The sequence below is a fragment of the Schistocerca piceifrons genome, chromosome 7 (genome assembly GCF_021461385.2).
Source record: "Schistocerca piceifrons isolate TAMUIC-IGC-003096 chromosome 7, iqSchPice1.1, whole genome shotgun sequence".
Taxonomy (NCBI): Eukaryota; Metazoa; Arthropoda; class Insecta; order Orthoptera; family Acrididae; genus Schistocerca; species Schistocerca piceifrons.
The window spans coordinates 556,195,916-556,215,284 of NC_060144.1; the positions used below are offsets into that span (position 1 = coordinate 556,195,916).

Consider the following 19,369-nt stretch of genomic DNA (forward strand, 5'->3'; position numbering starts at 1 on the left):
TGTTGCTGGCTAGGGTATGTATCTGGCCACACAGGGAGGCAGAGATGGGAAGTTTACTTCAGCCTTTAAAGAGCCTGCATAAGAATACAGAGTTCACCAGTGAAATCTAACACAACAGTCGCTTCTGGACGTGGAAGTATATAGAACTGTGGATGGTCATTGAGACTCACAGTGTACAGGAAGCCAGCCAACACAAATCAGTACCTGCAAGCGGAGAGCAACCATCACCCTGCTGATAAGTATTTAGTTCTGCACACGCCTACCAGATAAATGACCCTAGCAATATCAGGGAAGAATCGAGGGAGCTGCACCACATGTTCAGCGCCAATAATTATGACAACAACATTATAAGAGTGGCGACCACAGCCATCTGAAATGAAACAAGATAAGAGGACAAGGAATAGAAGCTTCTGCTAGTGCACTTACCATCAGTAAAAGGCTAGGCAACATCCGCCACTGTTGAGGTTTCAGACTGATTTTCCACAGCAGCTACAGGATCCACAGCATTATAGGTTCCACCAAGGATGCAGTCAACAAACTAAATACTACGGGAGTATATGAACTATGTTTTGAGTGCAGAGTTATCTGCATAAGACAGACCAGTTAGGTCACAAGTAACAGAACATGAATGCTATGTGCAATTAATACAGCATAATAAATCGGTGATAGTGGACCACCACCATGACAGAGGGCAGCCTATCTTGTTCCAGGAAGCCCGTGTGCTGGTGAAAGTCATGGACGCAGCAAATAAAAATTGAGGAGCAATTGAAATCATTAAGCAGCCTGACATCATCAATAGAGATGATGGCTACAAACTTTTGGCATCCTGGCTGCCAGCTATCCAAGTCTAAAGGGCCACAAGTGTTCGCGGGGCAGAAGCCTCACTGGGCAAGGACAAGACAGCCTAAGCAAACAGCTACAGGGAAAATATAAATGTATTTCCGCACACACCAGGAAGAAAACGTGCCCGCCAAAAGCCATGTGCTTATTTGCAGACTGCTGTCAATCACTGACAATCCAGTTAGCATACCAATAGCTTCTTTCCTACCCTTCCCCCCTTCTTTCATGACTAGCCTATTATATTCTGGGGCCAATAAAGTATCAAAAATAAGACGTATATTGATACCATTAATCTGCAGTAAATAGTCACCTTACCAAAACCAGCCTTTTGTTGAGAAAGGCCACTGTAATACGGTTGAAATGTTGGTGTAAGTTTATAATTAAAGCATTTTATACACTGATGTGTTACAATACCCAGAAGAAATTTAATCATCATGACACTAGCTGTGGAATCCTTTGTTGTTAGATCTATTGTGATATGTGTAATGTGATTTTGTTATTTGCGATTAGGTTTTTTTCCTAGTTTTGATGTTACATTTAATTTTAATCCTTGGTTCAGTATATTTAACTTTTTCATTAAAATTGATTCCCGACAGATTTTACACACTATTGAGAAAAACAAAGCTGCTAGGCATAACTTGTTTTTTCCTATAACTCTTACTATTGTACTCTGTTACAATTACAGCAGCCAGTGTTTAGTCTGTTCACTTTCATAAACTGTTTAATCACTTACTCCTAGCATAATTGGGTCAAATTGCAATGGCAAGGCCGCTGTTATTTATTGAAGGTTTGCTAAACACAAATTTACATATAGTTACCATTTTTGTTTAAAGCAGTCACAAAGTTCTCAAGCCATATGAGCATGTTCACAAATTGTCTGAGCTCGTTTATATTATTATCCCTTCCTTTAGTCAAGTTGTGCCATAATTTTTCTCCCATATATGATTCAGTACCTCTTCATAATTTATGTGATACCCTCGTCTCAACCTCAGCGTTCTTCAGTAGCATCACATTTCAAAATCTTCTATCCTATTCTTGTCCGAACTGTTATATAATTGTCTATATTTGTCTGCTAGTGTCTGTGTATGTGCAGATGTATGTATGTGTGTGTGCAAGTGTGTACCCCTTTTTCCCCCCTAAGGTAAGTCTTTCCGCTCCCGGGATTGGAATGACTCCTTACCCGCTCCCTTAAAACCCACATCCTTTTGTCTTTCCCTCACCTTCCCTCTTTCCTGATGAGGCAACAGTTTGTTGCGAAAGCTTGAATTTCATGTGTATGTTTGTGTGTCTATCGACCTGCCAGCACTTTCGCTCGGTAAGTCACATCATCTGTGTTTTTAGATATATTTTTCCCACGTGGAATGTTTCCCTCTATTATATTTATGTCTATATTTGATGTTAGAGGTCTTTTTAGACACTTTTCTTGCTGTTTTTGTTGTGCATTTTATAACGTTTTTACTTCAGTTATGTTAGTTACTTTTTTGTCTAAATACACTACCTGACAAAAACAAGGGGAAGCAGCCAGACGACATGGTCAGATGTCAACATATCTTCGTACATACACACACCATTGACGGGCATGTAAATAATTAGAAGTCAAAATGCTTTATTGTTGTTTGTGTTTAGTGTTGTTATGGTCTCATGGGATACACAGGTTGGAGAAAAATTGTGTCATGAAATTTTAACCCTGGATAGCTAATGCCAGTAGAAACCGAACTTACAAATGTTGTGTAGGTCAACAACGCACAATTTTTGAACTATGGAAACTTGGCGCCACGCTTTGTGATTGGACACGGGGTTGCCCAGTTGCCGAATGCTCTCGGCAATGCATGACCATGAATGCTTTGCCTGCTGGAGATCGTGATGTGTCCAAGGTGGCCCACACTCTCGGTGGAAGTGTGCCAGCCTTCCACTCTGGGGACCTGGGGGCAAATCCACTGGGGTCCCGACACATCCGTTGAAGTTTCATGATAAGACATACTGGTAACAAACCTGTTGCATACAGTCTTTTACAAATTGTGTTGGCTCTTAAAAGGGCCTTATTTGTAGCTAGGACATTGTTTACATAAAGAAGGTGCTCGAACTGGTGACCCTCTGACATGACACAAGCTTGGTAATGTTGAACAATGTTTCGCCAAACTCTAAGATTTCTGCCATTGCCCTGATGTGATTGGCGGCATATTGAATACAATCCATTAATTCATCTTCATTTCTAGGTGGTTCACACCCGGGTGGGTGAACTAGAACCTTGAAGAATCCCCGTAGGAAAAAGCTCGGTGGCGAGAGGTCTAGTGATTGAGAGGGCCAGGTCTTGTGAGCACCTCTGCCAATTACATGGCTGTCGAAGTGTTCATTAAAATATCGGTGTTATGTGCGGTCACCCCATCATGCTGCAACCACATGCATAGCCCTATGTCCAGGGCAACATTTTCCAGCAGGCCAGGTAGAGTTTTTGCAAAAAGTGAAGGTAATTTGCTCTGGTAAGTCGAGGTGGTAGACGGACCGGCCCAATTGGCTGGTCACCCACAATACCTGTGCAAATGTTTAGCGAAAATTGTTCCTGGTTTCTGTGGATGTAAGTGATGTGAGGATTTCCCCTTGCCCAGTAATGAATGTTTAGTGTTGCAGAGGCCATCCCAATGGAAGGTGCAATCATTGGTAAACAACAGAATGGCGGGGAAGTCGGGGTCTCGTGCATCACATCGCAGAAATCACCGGCAAAACCCTAGCCTGTGTTTGTAGTCCGCCACAGGATTTAGTTCTTTGACAGATTGGAAACTAAATGGATGCTAGCTGTCATCCCTCAAAACCTCCCAGTCTGACTGATAAGTGACCCCCATGTTGTGTCCGGCCACTTGAGTACTTGTCATAGGTGTTTCTTCGAAGCGTTCAAGAACACACTCTTCAAATGCAACATCCCGTTGTTCAAGGTCTTCCAGCATCACCATGATACCCCACTAATGAGCCTGTTTTGCCAAGTTGCCAGTGGATTACTGTAAACATTTGCGGTTCGTGGTTGGTGTCTTGCTGGGTACCATTCTCCATACAACTGTCGAGCTTCATGCGTATTACTGTCGGCTAGTCCATAAACAAAAACCATACCTTATTGCTCTTCAAGACAATACTGTGCCACCATGCTTACTGTATGACTAAATCACAGGTGACGTGTGTGCGCGCTCCGAAGAGAAGTGTACATGTGAATGCCTTTGATGTGAGGTGGGGACAAACAGCATGACCTATTTGACACGTGCATATCACATTGTGGCAGTGACGGAGCAAGGGACATTGTACGTGTGAACCAATGACCATAGTGCTGCCCGTCAACTGACAAATGGGAACAGGGCAATCCCACGGCTGATCGGAGCGTGTGATACCAAGTTTCTGTAGTTTAGAAATACTGTGTTGTCAACCTACACAACACTAGTAATTTGGTTCCCACTGGCATCAGCTATCCATGGTTAAAATTTTGTGACACAATTTTTCTCCACCCTGTATAAGTGGCACGAAAAGCATCAGATGTTGATTACTGTTAAGCCCACAGATATGCTGCATACTTGAGGGAGACAGAGTCATCAACAAATGACTAAGCATGAAAGGGATCTCATTGTGGGTCTCCATGTGGCTGGCTGGTCAAATCGTCCAATTTACACATTTGTTGGCATTTAGATGTGACAGTGAGCCAATATTGGACTGCACAGGAATGTGAGTGCAGGCACATACATTATTGGGGTTGAGGTCGACCAAATCTGAGCACCACAAGGGAGGATTATTGGGGTTGAGGTCGACCAAATCTGAGCACCACAAGGGAGGATCAGTGTATTGTGCACCAAGCACTTTGTAAACCCTCCATATTCGTGATGCCTCTCCTCTGACAATGAGCAGTGGATTCTCTGCAGTACTTTATCATTCTGTATCGTTGCTCTGAGTCTAGCAACAGCCAGGCAAGGGAATTACCTTCCACACGTAGGCCTCCATTAACATAAACGACTGCATTTAGAGTGGTGCCATGGCTGGGAAGTGTGGACTACTGATGAATTGCAGTTCTGCACTACCTGGCAATCATTATGAGTGAGTTTGGTGTCGATTTGGGGGGAGGGTCCTTTTCTTCCAATGTTTTGGAGAGGTGCAGCAGTATTACTCCTGGTGTCATGGTAAGGGAAGCCATCGGGGATGACTTCAGGTCACAGCTGGTATTGATCAAGGCAACTCTGATGACGCAATGGTATATCATGGACATTCTGCTTCCTTATGAGTATCCTCTCTTGTGAAAATACTGTAGCGCCATTTTTCAACTGGACGTTGCTCATCCACACATGGTGCATGTCTCAGTGGACTGTCTGTGTATTGTAGTGGTACTGCTTTGGTCAGCAAGATCCACAGATCTATTCCTGGTAGAATGTGTGTGGGACCTGCTCAGTTTTCAACTCCATCCCAGCACAAGTATCCAGGATACCAACAACCAGTTACAACAGTTGTCGGTCAGTTTGCCACAGGAGAGGATACAACAGCTTTGTAGCGCCATTCTTAAATGAATCAGTGCACGCATCCAGGCCAGAGGGGTTGCAACATCATACTGATAAGTGAGATTATACTGCCATAACCTTTGTCAATTTGAAATGATTTTGTGATAATTGGAATAACATCACATACATTCTCAACACTTGAAGTTTCATTTTGTTTCCTCCCCTTTCTGAGTGCTTCACTTTTTTTTTAACTCACCTGGTGCTTTTAGTGTCTCATGCCCTAATCAAATTCTTTCAACATATTCTGATGCAGTGCAACTACATTCCATTACCTTTGTTCTACTTTTGTTGGTATTCATCTCATAACCTCCTTTGAAGACACTATTCGTTCTGTTCAAATCTCTTGCCAACTACTGCTTCTCTTTCATATCCTTTGACTCTTATAACTGTTGTAAACATAGGTCTGCCTTTTAAGTATTCAGTATTGCCTCCTGTTTTTCCTACACTTATCTGTGATGCAAACTGATCTTCAGAGGGGTTGGCCTCTACCAGTCTTTCCATTCTTCAACTAATTCGTCTCCATATTTTGCAACTGTGACTTGTTAAACTGTTCAGTGAATATTTAAACCTGTCAGCATGTCTTCTATGGAATTGGAATTATTAAATTCTTCTTGAAATATTAGGAAATTTTGCCTGTCTCATGTAATTATGAAATGGATGAATTTTTTTATGTTATATTCTCCCAAGGATTTCAATTTTTTCTGCATTGTGTGCTTTGTTTCAACATTGGAGATATGATACTGTGAGAAGAATTTGACACAACACTGAAAGACTCATATACTTTTCATGTGCTTCATCTCCTTTGTGTAGCCCTGCTATACATTCCTTCTATGTGTGGCATCCCTTCTTTGCTAAGTACTGGCATGCGGTCTGAGCTCTGATATTCATGCAGCCACTTCTCTTTTGTCAGAAGATTTTTTTTTTATTTACTATAGACAGCACCTCTTTTTGCCTTTAGTCATGCATAAGATGTGGAATGTACAAATATATTGTTGGCAACAAGTGCTATGTCAACAACAGTGAATATGATTTTACACAGTTCATGGTGTTGCAGAAAGTTGTTATTCTTTTTAAAAACTGATTTATCCCTTACAAAAATTTTGAGGACAGATTGTATCTATAAAACAGAACTGCTTTTTCATTTATTTTGTTTATTTATTAAACTCTTATGTTGTTACTTGAGAGTGGCAACATAACCAAAATCACAATCATAAATAAATAACTTTAGTAACAGCTCAGGTGGTACATGTCGTTTCTCTGATAAGTTTAAAATTTTGATTTGATTTATTCCACCTGGATAAAACAACAACTTATTCTATATTATTTTTGGAGCTTTATCATGTATTTATGTTCTTTTGGCATGTTTCACAACCTTGGCTTCTGAGTAAAGGTCTATGGAACAAACATTGTATATAACCTAACAAAAAATTTTCAAACTGTGAAACATATTGTGATTTTTTTTGTGCTGTTGAAACTGTGTCCATTTGTTATAGGTGTGTGATACCTATCCACGATCTCTGTATGTGCCAGCATCAGCGTCTACTTCAATGCTAATTGGCAGCTCCAAGTTCAGGAGCAAAGGTCGGCTCCCAGTGCTCACATATCTTCACCATAACAAGGTAATAACATAGTACTCCTTAAGATGAACATTTAAAATGATAATAAATATTTATTTTTGTATGTGTGGGTTGTTAGCTTTTTGATAAGGTGAACATGGTTTTCAGAATTTTGCAACACTGAGAATGTAATTAGAAAATTACAAGGAGACATTATGGTTTGCCAGTATTTCCATTAAGAAGTGAAATAGTAAATACTACTGTTAGACAAGTGAGAAAGTGCAATAAAAACTATCCCAGCTTTAGAAACTGGTAGTTCCTTATTCAGGAAAGAAAGATGGTGTGAAAGGAAGGGCAGGTAACGCAGACCCCAGGATCTGAGAGGAAGGGAGGACAATGATGAAAGGGAGGCCTCAGAGAGCACATAATGATGATGATTCTAGCAAATTACCTCTTTCATGGAGGTTGGTAAGAACATTTAGGAGAGGTCGAATTACTCAGAACCCATCAGATACGATAAAGAAGAGAGACAAAGGTGGAAGGAAATGTCTGTAAGAAATTGGGGCTGGAAGAGGATAGAATGAAGGGATAGAGTAAGAAGCAAACATAGTTATGAAACTAGAAAAGATGATTTTGTTTGGGGGAGGGGGGGGGGGGGCGAGTAATAAAATAGGATCTCAAATAATTAGTATTTAGTGGGGTATAAATAGATGAGGACGACGAGGAGCGGGGGGAGGGGAGGGGGATAATATATGTAAAATGCAACACAGTGAGTGTATCAACTAGTAAAACATATAGTGCTCTCACATGTTGCTATTTCTTTAATTATGTAGCTTTGTGCCAGTGGGGGGCAGGAGTTGTAAATGGACATACGAGTTGTAAATGGACATGCACATCTTTGTGTATGACGTAGGAAAAGAGGAAAATAAGTATCTAAAGCATGTTATTCATGTAAGATATTTCCACTCTTAGAGCTTTTGCAAGTAATATGTGTTGTGTAAACAATACCAAGAGTCAGCTCAACTCAGCAGTGTCGGAGAGTGGGGCAAGACCTCAAATAGTCACTGTCTGCGAGTTTAGATCTCTCGTATAGACAGCAACCTCCATGTTTCAACAGCTGCTCATTGTAGCTATCAGACAAGAAAAACTGTACTGGCATTGTCAGGAGAGCTGAGAGTATGTAAAGAATGCTGAGCAGCCATATTGCGTCCTATATTTGTGTGTATTACCATATCTTCATAGTATATTTTGCTGTGCTAATGCACACATTAAATAAGAGTACCCATGAAACTGTGTGTTTTAGGTACAATATGTGTCCATGCATGGCAATATTTATCTTTATCAAACAGCAGTAAACAACCCACTGCATGACAATAAGTGCTTTTCCATTGTTTAAACAACTGCCGCATGACAACATATTTCCATTTCCATTGTTATCAGGCAGCCTGTTCCATATAAATCTGAAACAAACTCTGTTTTTTATGGTAATTGCTGCTCATCAACAAAACAAGTTAAGAGAAATTTGTAAAAGAGATCTCAGAGAAATGAAAGAAACATTTGTTGTCATTAAAATAAGAATTAGAATTAATTGAAAGATTTTAGAAGGGAGAAACTGCTGCAAAACTAAATGCTGCTTATGGTACTAGAATGCAGACTGTTTGGGACATTAAAAAGAGTAAGCAAAAAACAAAGAATTTTACCAGGAAATTTGGTTCTAGTTCTGGAGCATCTGCATGAAAAAGCATTAAGAGATCCACATTTGGTGAATTAGATGCTGTTCTTTTGCAGTGGTTTAGCTGAAAATGAGCAGAAGGTGTCATTGTTTCAGGTATGATGTGTGCTGAAAAACCTTAATTTTTTCATGTAGCACTAAGGTTAGAGAGAGAATTTAATGCCTCGTCTGTATGGGTCACCAAATTCAAATGATGTGACAGGATTCATGAACGTACGGTGTGAGGAGAGTGGCTTAGTTAAAATGTTGCAGCAGCTGATTCCATGTGGGAAAGTTACAGAAATTTGTGGAAGAAGAGACTTTTACACCAAACGAAATTTATAATGCAGATGAAAGTGGTCTTTATTAAAAATGTCTATCAACCATGATCTTGCTTTTAAGAGAGTTCATGCTCCTTGTTGTCTAAAGAACACACTACAATTTTGTGCACTGCTAATCCTTCTGGGAACCATAAAGTGAAACTAGTGTTCTGGTGATTGGAAAATAAAGAAAATCCCGAGCATTCAAGGATATGAAAGCTAAGGATCTTCCATTGCATTTTTACAACCAAAAAGGAGCTTAGATGCATAGTGAAATTTTGAAAACATGACTCCACACACATTTTGTACCACAAGTTTGGTGGTTTCTACAAGAGGAAAGGACTACCACAGAAGACTGTTTTATTGCTTGAAAATGTCCCTTCATGTCCAAATGAGAGGATTCTCATACATGATGATGGTAACTAAGTTTTTACATCCTCACATTACTGCCACTATACAGCCAATGGACCAAGGCATAACTTCATCAGTCCACTGAGATTGGTAGTTAGTGAGAATGATTTAGTGATGTTCTGGAAGAAGTTAACAATACTAGGTGCCATACGCAGGACTTCTGATGCCTAACAGGAAGTCAAGCCATATAAACTAGTTCGATCATAGAATAAAGTGATTTTTAAGGTTTCATTGATGAAGAAAAAACAGCTGCACAAATAATGAATCTGGCAATGAGTTTATATGGTTTTAAATATGTTGAATGAAGACAAAAAAGAAACCTTGAATGGGTGGCTGAAGATTAACACACGTGAGAATGGCTTCTGGTACATGAGTGACACTGAAATTGGCAGCTACTTCACAACAAAATGGAAGAGGATAGTGAATGTGAAAGTGGTGATGAAGACAGTGACCTTGACAGTCATTGTACCAAATTGCACAGTGTTAATATCCTTCTCGATTTTATGGTCCAGGGGGTATTTCAGCGCAAGGAAGTTATTACTGCAAGAAAAATTTGAAATGCTGTGTGAAAAAATGTAGTTCCTCTCGGAAGTAGACCAACATCACAGACTATTTGGAGAAATAGCCATGCCTACAGTACATGTGCACAGAACTTGGATAAACCTTCAAACAAAGGAAAGTAACATGATCCTAAAACAGCTTGAACACCTCGAATTAATTTATGAGCATAACATGATGTCGTAGGAGCGATGACGTATACAACATAATCTGTTACTAAAAAATCATCCATAAAATACTTGAAAATGGTCTAAGGCCAAAATTGTACACTCGTATAGGAGATAAAGAGAATGACAGCTGAAGGCTTCAAGAAATCATTAAAAGAATATATATTTGAAAATATCTCAATTATTCGTGCAACTTGTCCTCAACATTACCCCTAATTATTGGGAGTATACTGCATTTAGCTTCCAAGAAGAGAAGAGAGATGTAATTTTTGACATATTTTCCATTTTTAAAATTTAAATATGTCCCCATCAGTACGATGTGTTTTTTCTGTGATCTATAACAGAATAACTAAATTTTTATGGGCCACACATTTTGTACCTCCTGTGTATTCTTTCTTTGTTGCTGTCTGTTCTGTACAATTCATGCTATTAACTTCACTCTTGTGTCTGATGCCTAGGACTTTGACTATTCTCTGTCTAGTTTGATGAGTAACATTTGCACCTCTTCCTACGTTACTATGTTTACTTGTAGTTGTGATAATGGACAACTGTACTATTTCTCTACATAATTGTGAGTAGTATCACTATTGTTTGATCTGATAAGGTGAAAGAAAGTTTAATGCTGTTATGTTATCTCTGTATATGCTTGAAACTGCTACTGACTGGAAGTAGAAAAGTTTGTATATTAATGTATCAAAAATTAAGACTATGTTAGTAATAACATTTGTACTGAAGTAATTGTCATTTCACTCCCATTGGATTTGTTTCAGGCTGCCATTTGTCGATGCAGTCAACCGCTTTCAGGCTTCAGTGCACGCTGTCTCGAGGATGAACAATTGCTCAACTCCATTCTGAGAACAAATCCCAACTCATCTTACATGTGTGTTGTGGACACGAGGCCCAGGGTGAGCTCCATTCCGTGCATCAAGTTGGGACTATGCGGACCGTGCGGGGTAAAGTAGCTGCAGCCGGCATGATAGCCGGCGCCAGAATCGTGATGCACTTCTCCCTCTTCTGCAGTTTGGATCCACACTCTTATGTGTCTTTTGCCCTGTGTTCTGATGCTTTCCAACTTGATGAAATGTGGAATGACGTCCTCCAGAACTTGATCTGTAAAAGTTTGGCATTTTGTTTTCATCTTTATCGGAGTAATATATCATCTAGTATTCCAATGATCTTTGAATTAAGAATGATGGCTGAACCTCACTGATATGTACATTGCTTAGTAAGGGCATGTAAATGATACATTATATTCCTATCTGTGACAAAGCTGATATCTTGCAGCATCTCTCAATGTGCATAGATACAGCATGCTAAGTGTTGCAGTACAAATTCACTTTAAGTCAAAAAAAATGGGAAGGGTAGAGGTGTACTGTAAGAGAATGAGCAGACGGTGCATAGGTTAAATTGTGAGACTAAGCAGAGGAAACGTGAAAATCTTATAGAACTGGATTCTTGAGCTAGATACGCTGAGAAGTGGTGTCCACAACAGGGGAAAGGGGATAAATGTTAATTTGCCTTCAGAAATTAAGGTAATCCTGATACTGTGGGAACTATTGATTTATGTATGGTATGTTTGAGTTTAGTATAGCATTCAGAATTTCCTGGAGATTTTGGAACTGCAATAAAATGAGTGCAGTGGTCGTGTGGAATGTATGAACGGAGGCAATCTTGTTGGTAGATGTAGCCTGTGGAATGGTATTATATGGTGGATTTAGCCATTGTTGATGTATGTCAGAATGTGTTACTCCAATGATGATACTTTCCATTTAGATAAAAGGGCCATACTCATTTTTTGTGATACTGCACAAAAGCTTAAATGGATCTCAAACATGCTTATTTGGGGAAATCAGATTTTCTAACCCCATATTCTCAGATTTATTTACTTCAATGAAGCTAGCTTTTATATGTACAGGAAAGTTAATTATCATATTCTATCTGTAATAGTGTCATCCTCCGTGCCTACTCACAGAATCTGATACAACTGATAGCATAAAATTATGGCTTTGATCCAAAGCAATCAACTACTGCAGTGATTTGGCTTTGAACTTAAACAGCTAGTGTCTCCCCTGATTCTGCCATCTCTTTTATTGCAAACATACAGCTGCATAATGTTATTCTGTTTACCCACACCCACTGTCCTATCATATTGATTACCCTGTACAACATGTGTTTTCACACCTGCATCATAAAATTGTTATGATTTAAAGTAACTGTATTTAGGCTCTGTTGTGTTATTTCTCTTCTCTTGTCCAATGGTGAAAATGTCTTCGAATGTCTTAATTGTGCACTGTTTCTGGCAGATGCTACCAAAAGAAACCTTTTCAATTGTTCTCCCTGCCCTATCTCATGGTTTTTTTTTTTTTTTTTTTTTTTTTTTTTTACCTCTGAAAGGGATGAAAACTAGCCACTGATTTGCCCATCATTGAGCAAGAAGTATTCAATTTTTTAAGCTCAAAAAAGAAAGTGAAGTGAAAAATGTATTGAGAAACTGCAGTAGATATACATTCCAAGGGTACTTTGACATAAATAACTGGGATTTCAGTGTAAGAAATAAAAGAAAGAAAATTATTGTCGATACAGATAGGATGACAAATATGGAACCAAAGTGTGTCAGATGTAAAAGGTTTGACACTATTAACATTATAATTTGTTTAATATTGTGAAGATGAATCTTTGTTTTTGTGTTGCGTGCATCATAAGTAATGCTGTTAATAAGCAGTATCTAGTTTTATTTGGTGTATAGCCATAATTTTCTTAGATTTTACCAACCTATTGATTGAAGCATCATTATCTTATCAGATGTGTATTTTCAAGCTGTTGGAATGAAGTCATGAGGAAAGCGAACGAGAAATTATTTGTAACAATATATTTATTTCAAAACTGTTTCCATTTTTTCACCTTCTGAAGTATGACAGTCAATCTGAAACTAGGAGATAAATTCACAAGTATGAGTTTTGAGATAACTATTTGTGTAATGACATAGCAGGTGTCATGGGTTTGTTTTTTTTTAAAAATAATCGTGGTTAGTGTAAATAATGAAGCAACAACTGGTGATTCTGGTACTTCATATCGTAGTAAATGATGCACTGGAATAAATAAAATAAAATAAAATGATTATTCTAATAGGCAGTCTTTATGTTGCCTTGCTCAATAGTAATATTTCATAATAGTGTAAATCAACAGAATTGAGGTACATACTTAATAAGTATCCATTTCAAAACAAAGTTACCTTGATTACTAAACTGCTTGCCAGGATTGCAAAATTTTCTGAAGTAAATTGTAGAAAAAATCTTGTGTTCCTTGTTGTATTATGCCATTAGTGCATGCATTAAAACAGACTTGCATATCATGAAAGTGGATGATCTTTTTGTACCTAACAAATATGCCTTATACAGATCAACAACATTATAATGTGATATGCTGTGTAGTTCCATAACCATGCTTCCTTATATTAAATGTTCCAATTAAAGCACTGCATGTAGCTAGTCAAATTCTTAGTGCATTTTTTCTATATCTTCTGCTCTATGTCAAAGTTGCACACTGCATGGAAGTTGGAAAGCCTTAAAGAAAAGAAAGATATATCTGTGTCATTGCATGTGGCCCCACATTTACAGATGTTGTTGTACCATTTGGGATAATTGTAACTATTTACATCGAAAATGTGTGTCTATTGTTGGAACTTTATTCATTTGTATCTTAATAATTGCAGATTAATGCTATGGCTAACCGAGCTGCAGGAAAAGGGTATGAAAATGAAAACAACTATGAGAATATCAAATTCCATTTCTTTGGAATTGACAATATACATGTTATGAGGAGTAGTCTGGTGAAACTAATTGAAAGTGAGTTTGCTATCTTAATGAGTAATATTTCTCATATAATGATATTACGTAAGGTTCTGCATTATAAATATAGTGGCTCTTCATTTACAGACATACAGTGATAACTCACTAATAGAGTTTTATATTTTAATGATAATAACAAGAATTTTGCCAATATAGAAACCATTCATATTAGCCCAGCCACCATTACAATGTGCAGTACTCTAGGAGTATTTAATGCTAAACAGTGAGACGATTGCAAATATGCTAATACGTTAAGACTTTGTCATCTGCATGTCTTGTACAAATGTATGCGCTTGGCGCTGGCAGCGATAATTCAGATTACTTGCCTTGTCACCAGCTGTTCTTGACATTATTGGGAGATATAAATTGTTAAGTTTCACTAACCTCATCGTTAGTTCTCATAAGTTCTTAACACTGTTCCCCTACTTTCATGAACTTTCAAAGATATGCATACATAAATAAATACAAAATTTGTTTGTTTCATATACTTATTTATTTGCATTGTCTTTGGTACTTAATATTTCTCTTTCATTTGATATGCAGCAAAACAGTCTCCAAGATGTAATGCAACTCCACAAGACTTGCACATTAAATTTGTTGTTGTTCTTTTTTTGTTTTTGGAACATACATGGCAGTTTCTTCGTTTTCGTTTATTCGTTTCAGAAATAGGTATTAGGTGGTGTTGCTTTATGTGACCGGAAAGTCTGTCAACCGGATCATGATGAGACGTACGTGATGTAGTGGCAAACTCCAAGTTTTGCTCAGAAGCAGGTACATGTCTTTTCTCCACTAATCAAACACTTTCAATACAAAATCGTGAAATCGGAGACTCTTGTGTTCTGTATTGAAATATTGACATGTACGGAATGCATTAAATAATGTGCAGTTAAAGAGATACATGCAAATCTTTTTTGACCATTTTATAGTTTTTCTGTATATAGGATAATAACTCAAATATTAGTCTGCCCGATTCACTCCTTTCATGTATTTATTGCAGTCCAGTACACTTTCAGGTTTTTTTAATTGTGTAATTGGTTTTTTTATGTTTTCTTGGAGTGTCAGTCAAAGTGGCATTATGTATTATAGAGATCATTCGTACCATTTTAGTTTTCTAAGCTCTCCATACCTGTGCGAGTACTTCACCTTTCCTTTGATGACAAGCTTCAGACACATTGACTTTGCGCACTTTAAATTTTCCGGAAATCCTCTTATTTTGCTGTATCGTTCCACAAACTCGAATTTTCTTTTCAAGTAATTTCTCTGCAAGTTCTACACTGTTACAATAATTGTCCATGTAGAGGTGATGCCACTTTCCATAAGAAGGTGTCAATAGATCCATCACTGTTTTTGCTAAAGGATGTCCAGCACTGGACTATATCTTGAATGAGGAAATGTATCCCATACTCAAATAACACAGCATCCGAATAAGTGTGCCATATTTCGTAATTTTCGACACATTGTAAACTTTAAAATTTAGCTGTCCACGTCATGGAGTCGTTCCTCCATCATTTGAGATGTTTTGACGTAGATTAAAAGTTTCTTTAAACTTTTTGGAAAAATAAACAATTACAAATTACGCTTTGAAAAGCTCGCTGACGTTATTTGGTTTATTTTAATTGTCGGAAAAATGTAAAAATGATAATATTTGTCTGAATCAGTTGCGGGACATCGCTTTGCAAAATATCGTTGTGTCTATTAACTGATTCGTTGACCAATAATCATCGTTCCTTGCTTTTTTGCAGTTCCTGTAAGGATAGCAAACCCAACAATTTTCTAAGTTCGGGTCCATAACATCAACAAAATTGGCATTTTTTTATTCAGTATCCTTCTGTTGCAATTTTGACTGTAGTACTTGTTGGTTTTACCGCTAATATATTCCAATAGATCATTCCCAATATATAATTCTACGATATCCTCGACACTCTGTGTATCTTTGGGAAATATATTTAGACCCGGAATCCTTCAAATTTATTATTGGTCATTGGTAAATCAAAGCCTGACCACTGTGCACTGTCTTCTTTGTCTGATTCATCCGAATAAGTTAGCAACTGTAGCGTTCACCGAATTCTTCTTGGATGTATTTCACTATCTTCTGACGATTCTGCTTCACTTTCATTTTTTTTTTTTTTTTATATCCAGTGTCTTCTTGTGAATCAGCTAAGTCGTCCGGAATGTCAGACAAGATGTCCGTGCATTCATAGTAAATAATTGTATCGTCTCTTTCATCTGCCATGATGGAAGGGCACAAATACTTACAAAAACAAAAAATTCGTTGACGTTTGTGACTTATTGTTACCAAAACTAAACTCCAACAGAATGCTAAAGTGCTGTCACCGCCCACTGTGCAATACTATGCTCACAACACTACTGCGTTGTCGCAGACCACCACTATTTCACGCATGACACCACTGTGGTGTCACCGGATGACATAGTGTTAATAGATGTTACCAGACTCAGGTGCTATTAACATAAACAGTGAAGAAGAAGAAGAAGAAAGGCTGTAATTGCCCTAGATTAGCTAAATAATGCTATAAGAATCTTTGAAAGAATCTGCCATGGAGATATCTAAGATTCTGCCAACAAGTGACAAAAATGTGAGTAATTGCGCGTAGATAGTACACAGAAACTGATCATTTCCAGCTGGAATAGACAGACAAGGTCTGATATCGCTCTGAAGATGGACGTTTTTAAGGTGTTAATGATATTTTATTTTCAAACTCTAATGAAAACATACAACATGGAATGTTGAAAGAAACATTCCACATGGGAAAAATATATTAAAAACAAAGATTGTATGACTTACCAAATGGGAAAGCGCTGGTAGATAGGCACAATAAAAAAGTCTGCTTGTGTGTGTGTGTGTGTGTGTGTGTGTGTGTGTGTGCGTGTGTGTGCGCGTGCACGCGTGCGCGCGTGAGTGTATACCTGTCCTTTTTTCCCCCTAAGGTAAGTCTTTCCGCTCCCGGGATTGGAATGACTCCTTACCCTCTCCCTTAAAACCTACATCCTTTCGTCTTCCCCTCTCCTTCCCTCTTTCCTGATGAGGCAACAGTTTGTTGCGAAAGCTAGAATTTTGTGTGTATGTTTGTGTTTGTTTGTGTGTCTATCGACCTGCCAGCACTTTTGTTCGGTAAGTCACCTCATCTTTGTTTTTTTTATATATATATATATATATAGAGGGAAACATTCCACGCGTGAAAAATATATTTAAAAACAAAGATGATGTAACTTACCATACGAAAGCGCTGGCAGTTCGATAGAAACACAAACAGACACATACATACACACAAAATTCCAGCTTTCGCAACAAACTGTTGCCTCATCAGGAAAGAGGGAAGGAGAGGGAAAGACTAAAGGAAGTGGGTTTTAAGGGAGAGGGATTGGAATGACTCCTTACCCTCTCCCTTAAAACCCACTTCCTTTCGTCTTTCCCTCTCCTTCCCTCTTTCCTGACGAAGCAACCGTTTGTTGCGAAAGCTAGAATTTTATGTGTATGTTTGTGTTCGTTTGTGTGTCTATCGACCTGCCAGCGCTTTCGTTTGGTAAGTCACATCATCTTTGTTTTTAGATATATTTTTCCCACGTGGAATGTTTCCGTCTATTATATTAAAAACAAAGATGATGTGACTTACCATTTGAAAGCACTGGCAGGTCGATAGACACACAAACAAACACAAACATACACACAAAATTCTAGCTTTGGCAACCAAGGGCTGCTTCGTCAGGAAAGAGGGAAAGAGAGGGAAAGATGAAAGGATGTGGGTTTTAAGGGAGAGGGTAAGGAGTCATTCCAATCCCGGGAGCGGAAAGACTTACCTTAGGGGGAAAAAAGGATAGGTATACACTCGCGCTCACACACACATATCCATCCGCACATACACAGACTGTGTCTGTGTCTGTGCATGTGCGGATGGATAACCGTCCGGGTTATCTGGATGCTTCCCACTAACACCAACCTATCCGAACTCCGGAGATGGGAACTTGCCCTTCAATATATCCTCTCTTCCCGTTATCCACCAGGCCTCAATCTCCGCTAATTTCAAGTTGCCGCCACTCATACCTCACCTGTCATTCAACAACATCTTTGCCTCTGCACTTCCGCCTCGACTGACATCTCTGCCCAAACTCTTTGCCTTTGAATATGTCTGCTTGTGTCTGTATATGTGTGGATGGATATGTGTGTGTGTGTGCGCGCGAGTGTATACTTGTCCTTTTTTCCCCCTAAGGTAAGTCTTTCCGCTCCCGGGACTGAAATGACTCCTTAACCTCTCCCTTAAAACCCACATCCTTTCGTCTTTGCCTCTCCTTCCCTCTTTCCTGATGAGGCAACAGTTTGTTGCGAAAGCTTGAATTTTGTGTGTATGTTTGTGTTTGTTGGTATGTCTGTCGACCTGCCAGCACTTTCATTTGGTAAGTCACATCATCTTTGTTTTTATGTTTCCCTCTATTATAATCATATGTGTGTGTGTGTGTGTGTGTGTGTGTGTGTGTGTGTGAGAGAGAGAGAGAGAGAGAGAGAGAGAGAGAGAGAGAGAGAGAGAGAGAGAGAGAGATTGCAACAACCAGGTATTTGAATTTTCAGTTATCTTCTGGTAGGCAATGTATACATGCTAAAAGTTTTCATGGAATGAACTTAAAGAACATACTTCAATTGACATAGCAGATGACAGCTCAGATTGTAGTGTTTCGTGTAATACAAAGGTAATGGTTTTAAAATGTGTAACTTTTGGACGACTTGAAGTGGTGAAGTATGTGTGCAAACTTAAACTTCTTTAATGATAAGACTGACTTGAGATGTTCAGCCGACTTTCCTAGGTGGTTAGCCTGCTGCTGCAAACTCTCTTTCTCTTCTTCTCCGCAGTGTATTGCTGGGAACAGGAATTTCTCAAGACTCTTTGTACTTATAAAAATAAGTAGATGTACACAGTTTCTTTTAATTCACATGACAACACCAAACTTTTACAAATCTCACTCTCCAGATGAATAAATACTGTTAAGTAAGTCTACTCGCATGTCCAAACGTTAGAAACACAGTTAAATTAAGAACAGAGCTGGCTTGCTAACCACGACTCTATTATACAGAAATCCTACACCTGTCTTGCCTCTAGCAAGTCCAAGTTAAAAGTTACTAAAAATCTTTTTCCACTCAATTGTTCTTTCGTCACTAACAATAGTCACAGTTACAAAACAGCACAGAATATCCACGGAAGTTCCTTGATTTGGTCGTGCACTTTCATTATGACTTCCATGGCCTGACCGACAGGTACTTGTTGGTGCTGTTCGACCACTGTGTCTACCGTCATCATACGACAAACTTCAAACCTTCACACACAGACTGGAGATGCGCAGTAGATAGGGTTCCTTTCTCCCACTCACATCTAATGTATCATTTGTTCAAGACAGTGGAAGGCCAAGTGATTCTAGAATTTGCACGG

The 19,369-nt window shown here is 38.6% G+C and overlaps 1 protein-coding gene across 3 annotated transcripts in view; it reads left to right on the forward strand.

Moving 5' to 3' along the window:
- LOC124709117 (myotubularin-related protein 8) overlaps nt 1-19,369 on the forward strand; it is a 412,763-nt gene that overhangs the window by 298,944 nt on the left and 94,450 nt on the right. For all 3 annotated transcript variants that reach the window (XM_047240772.1, XM_047240774.1, XM_047240773.1), the window contains exons 5-7: nt 6,857-6,982; nt 10,857-10,991; nt 13,799-13,931. In XM_047240772.1, the coding sequence (XP_047096728.1) occupies nt 6,857-6,982; nt 10,857-10,991; nt 13,799-13,931 (394 nt within the window). The remainder of the gene's footprint in view (nt 1-6,856; nt 6,983-10,856; nt 10,992-13,798; nt 13,932-19,369) is intronic.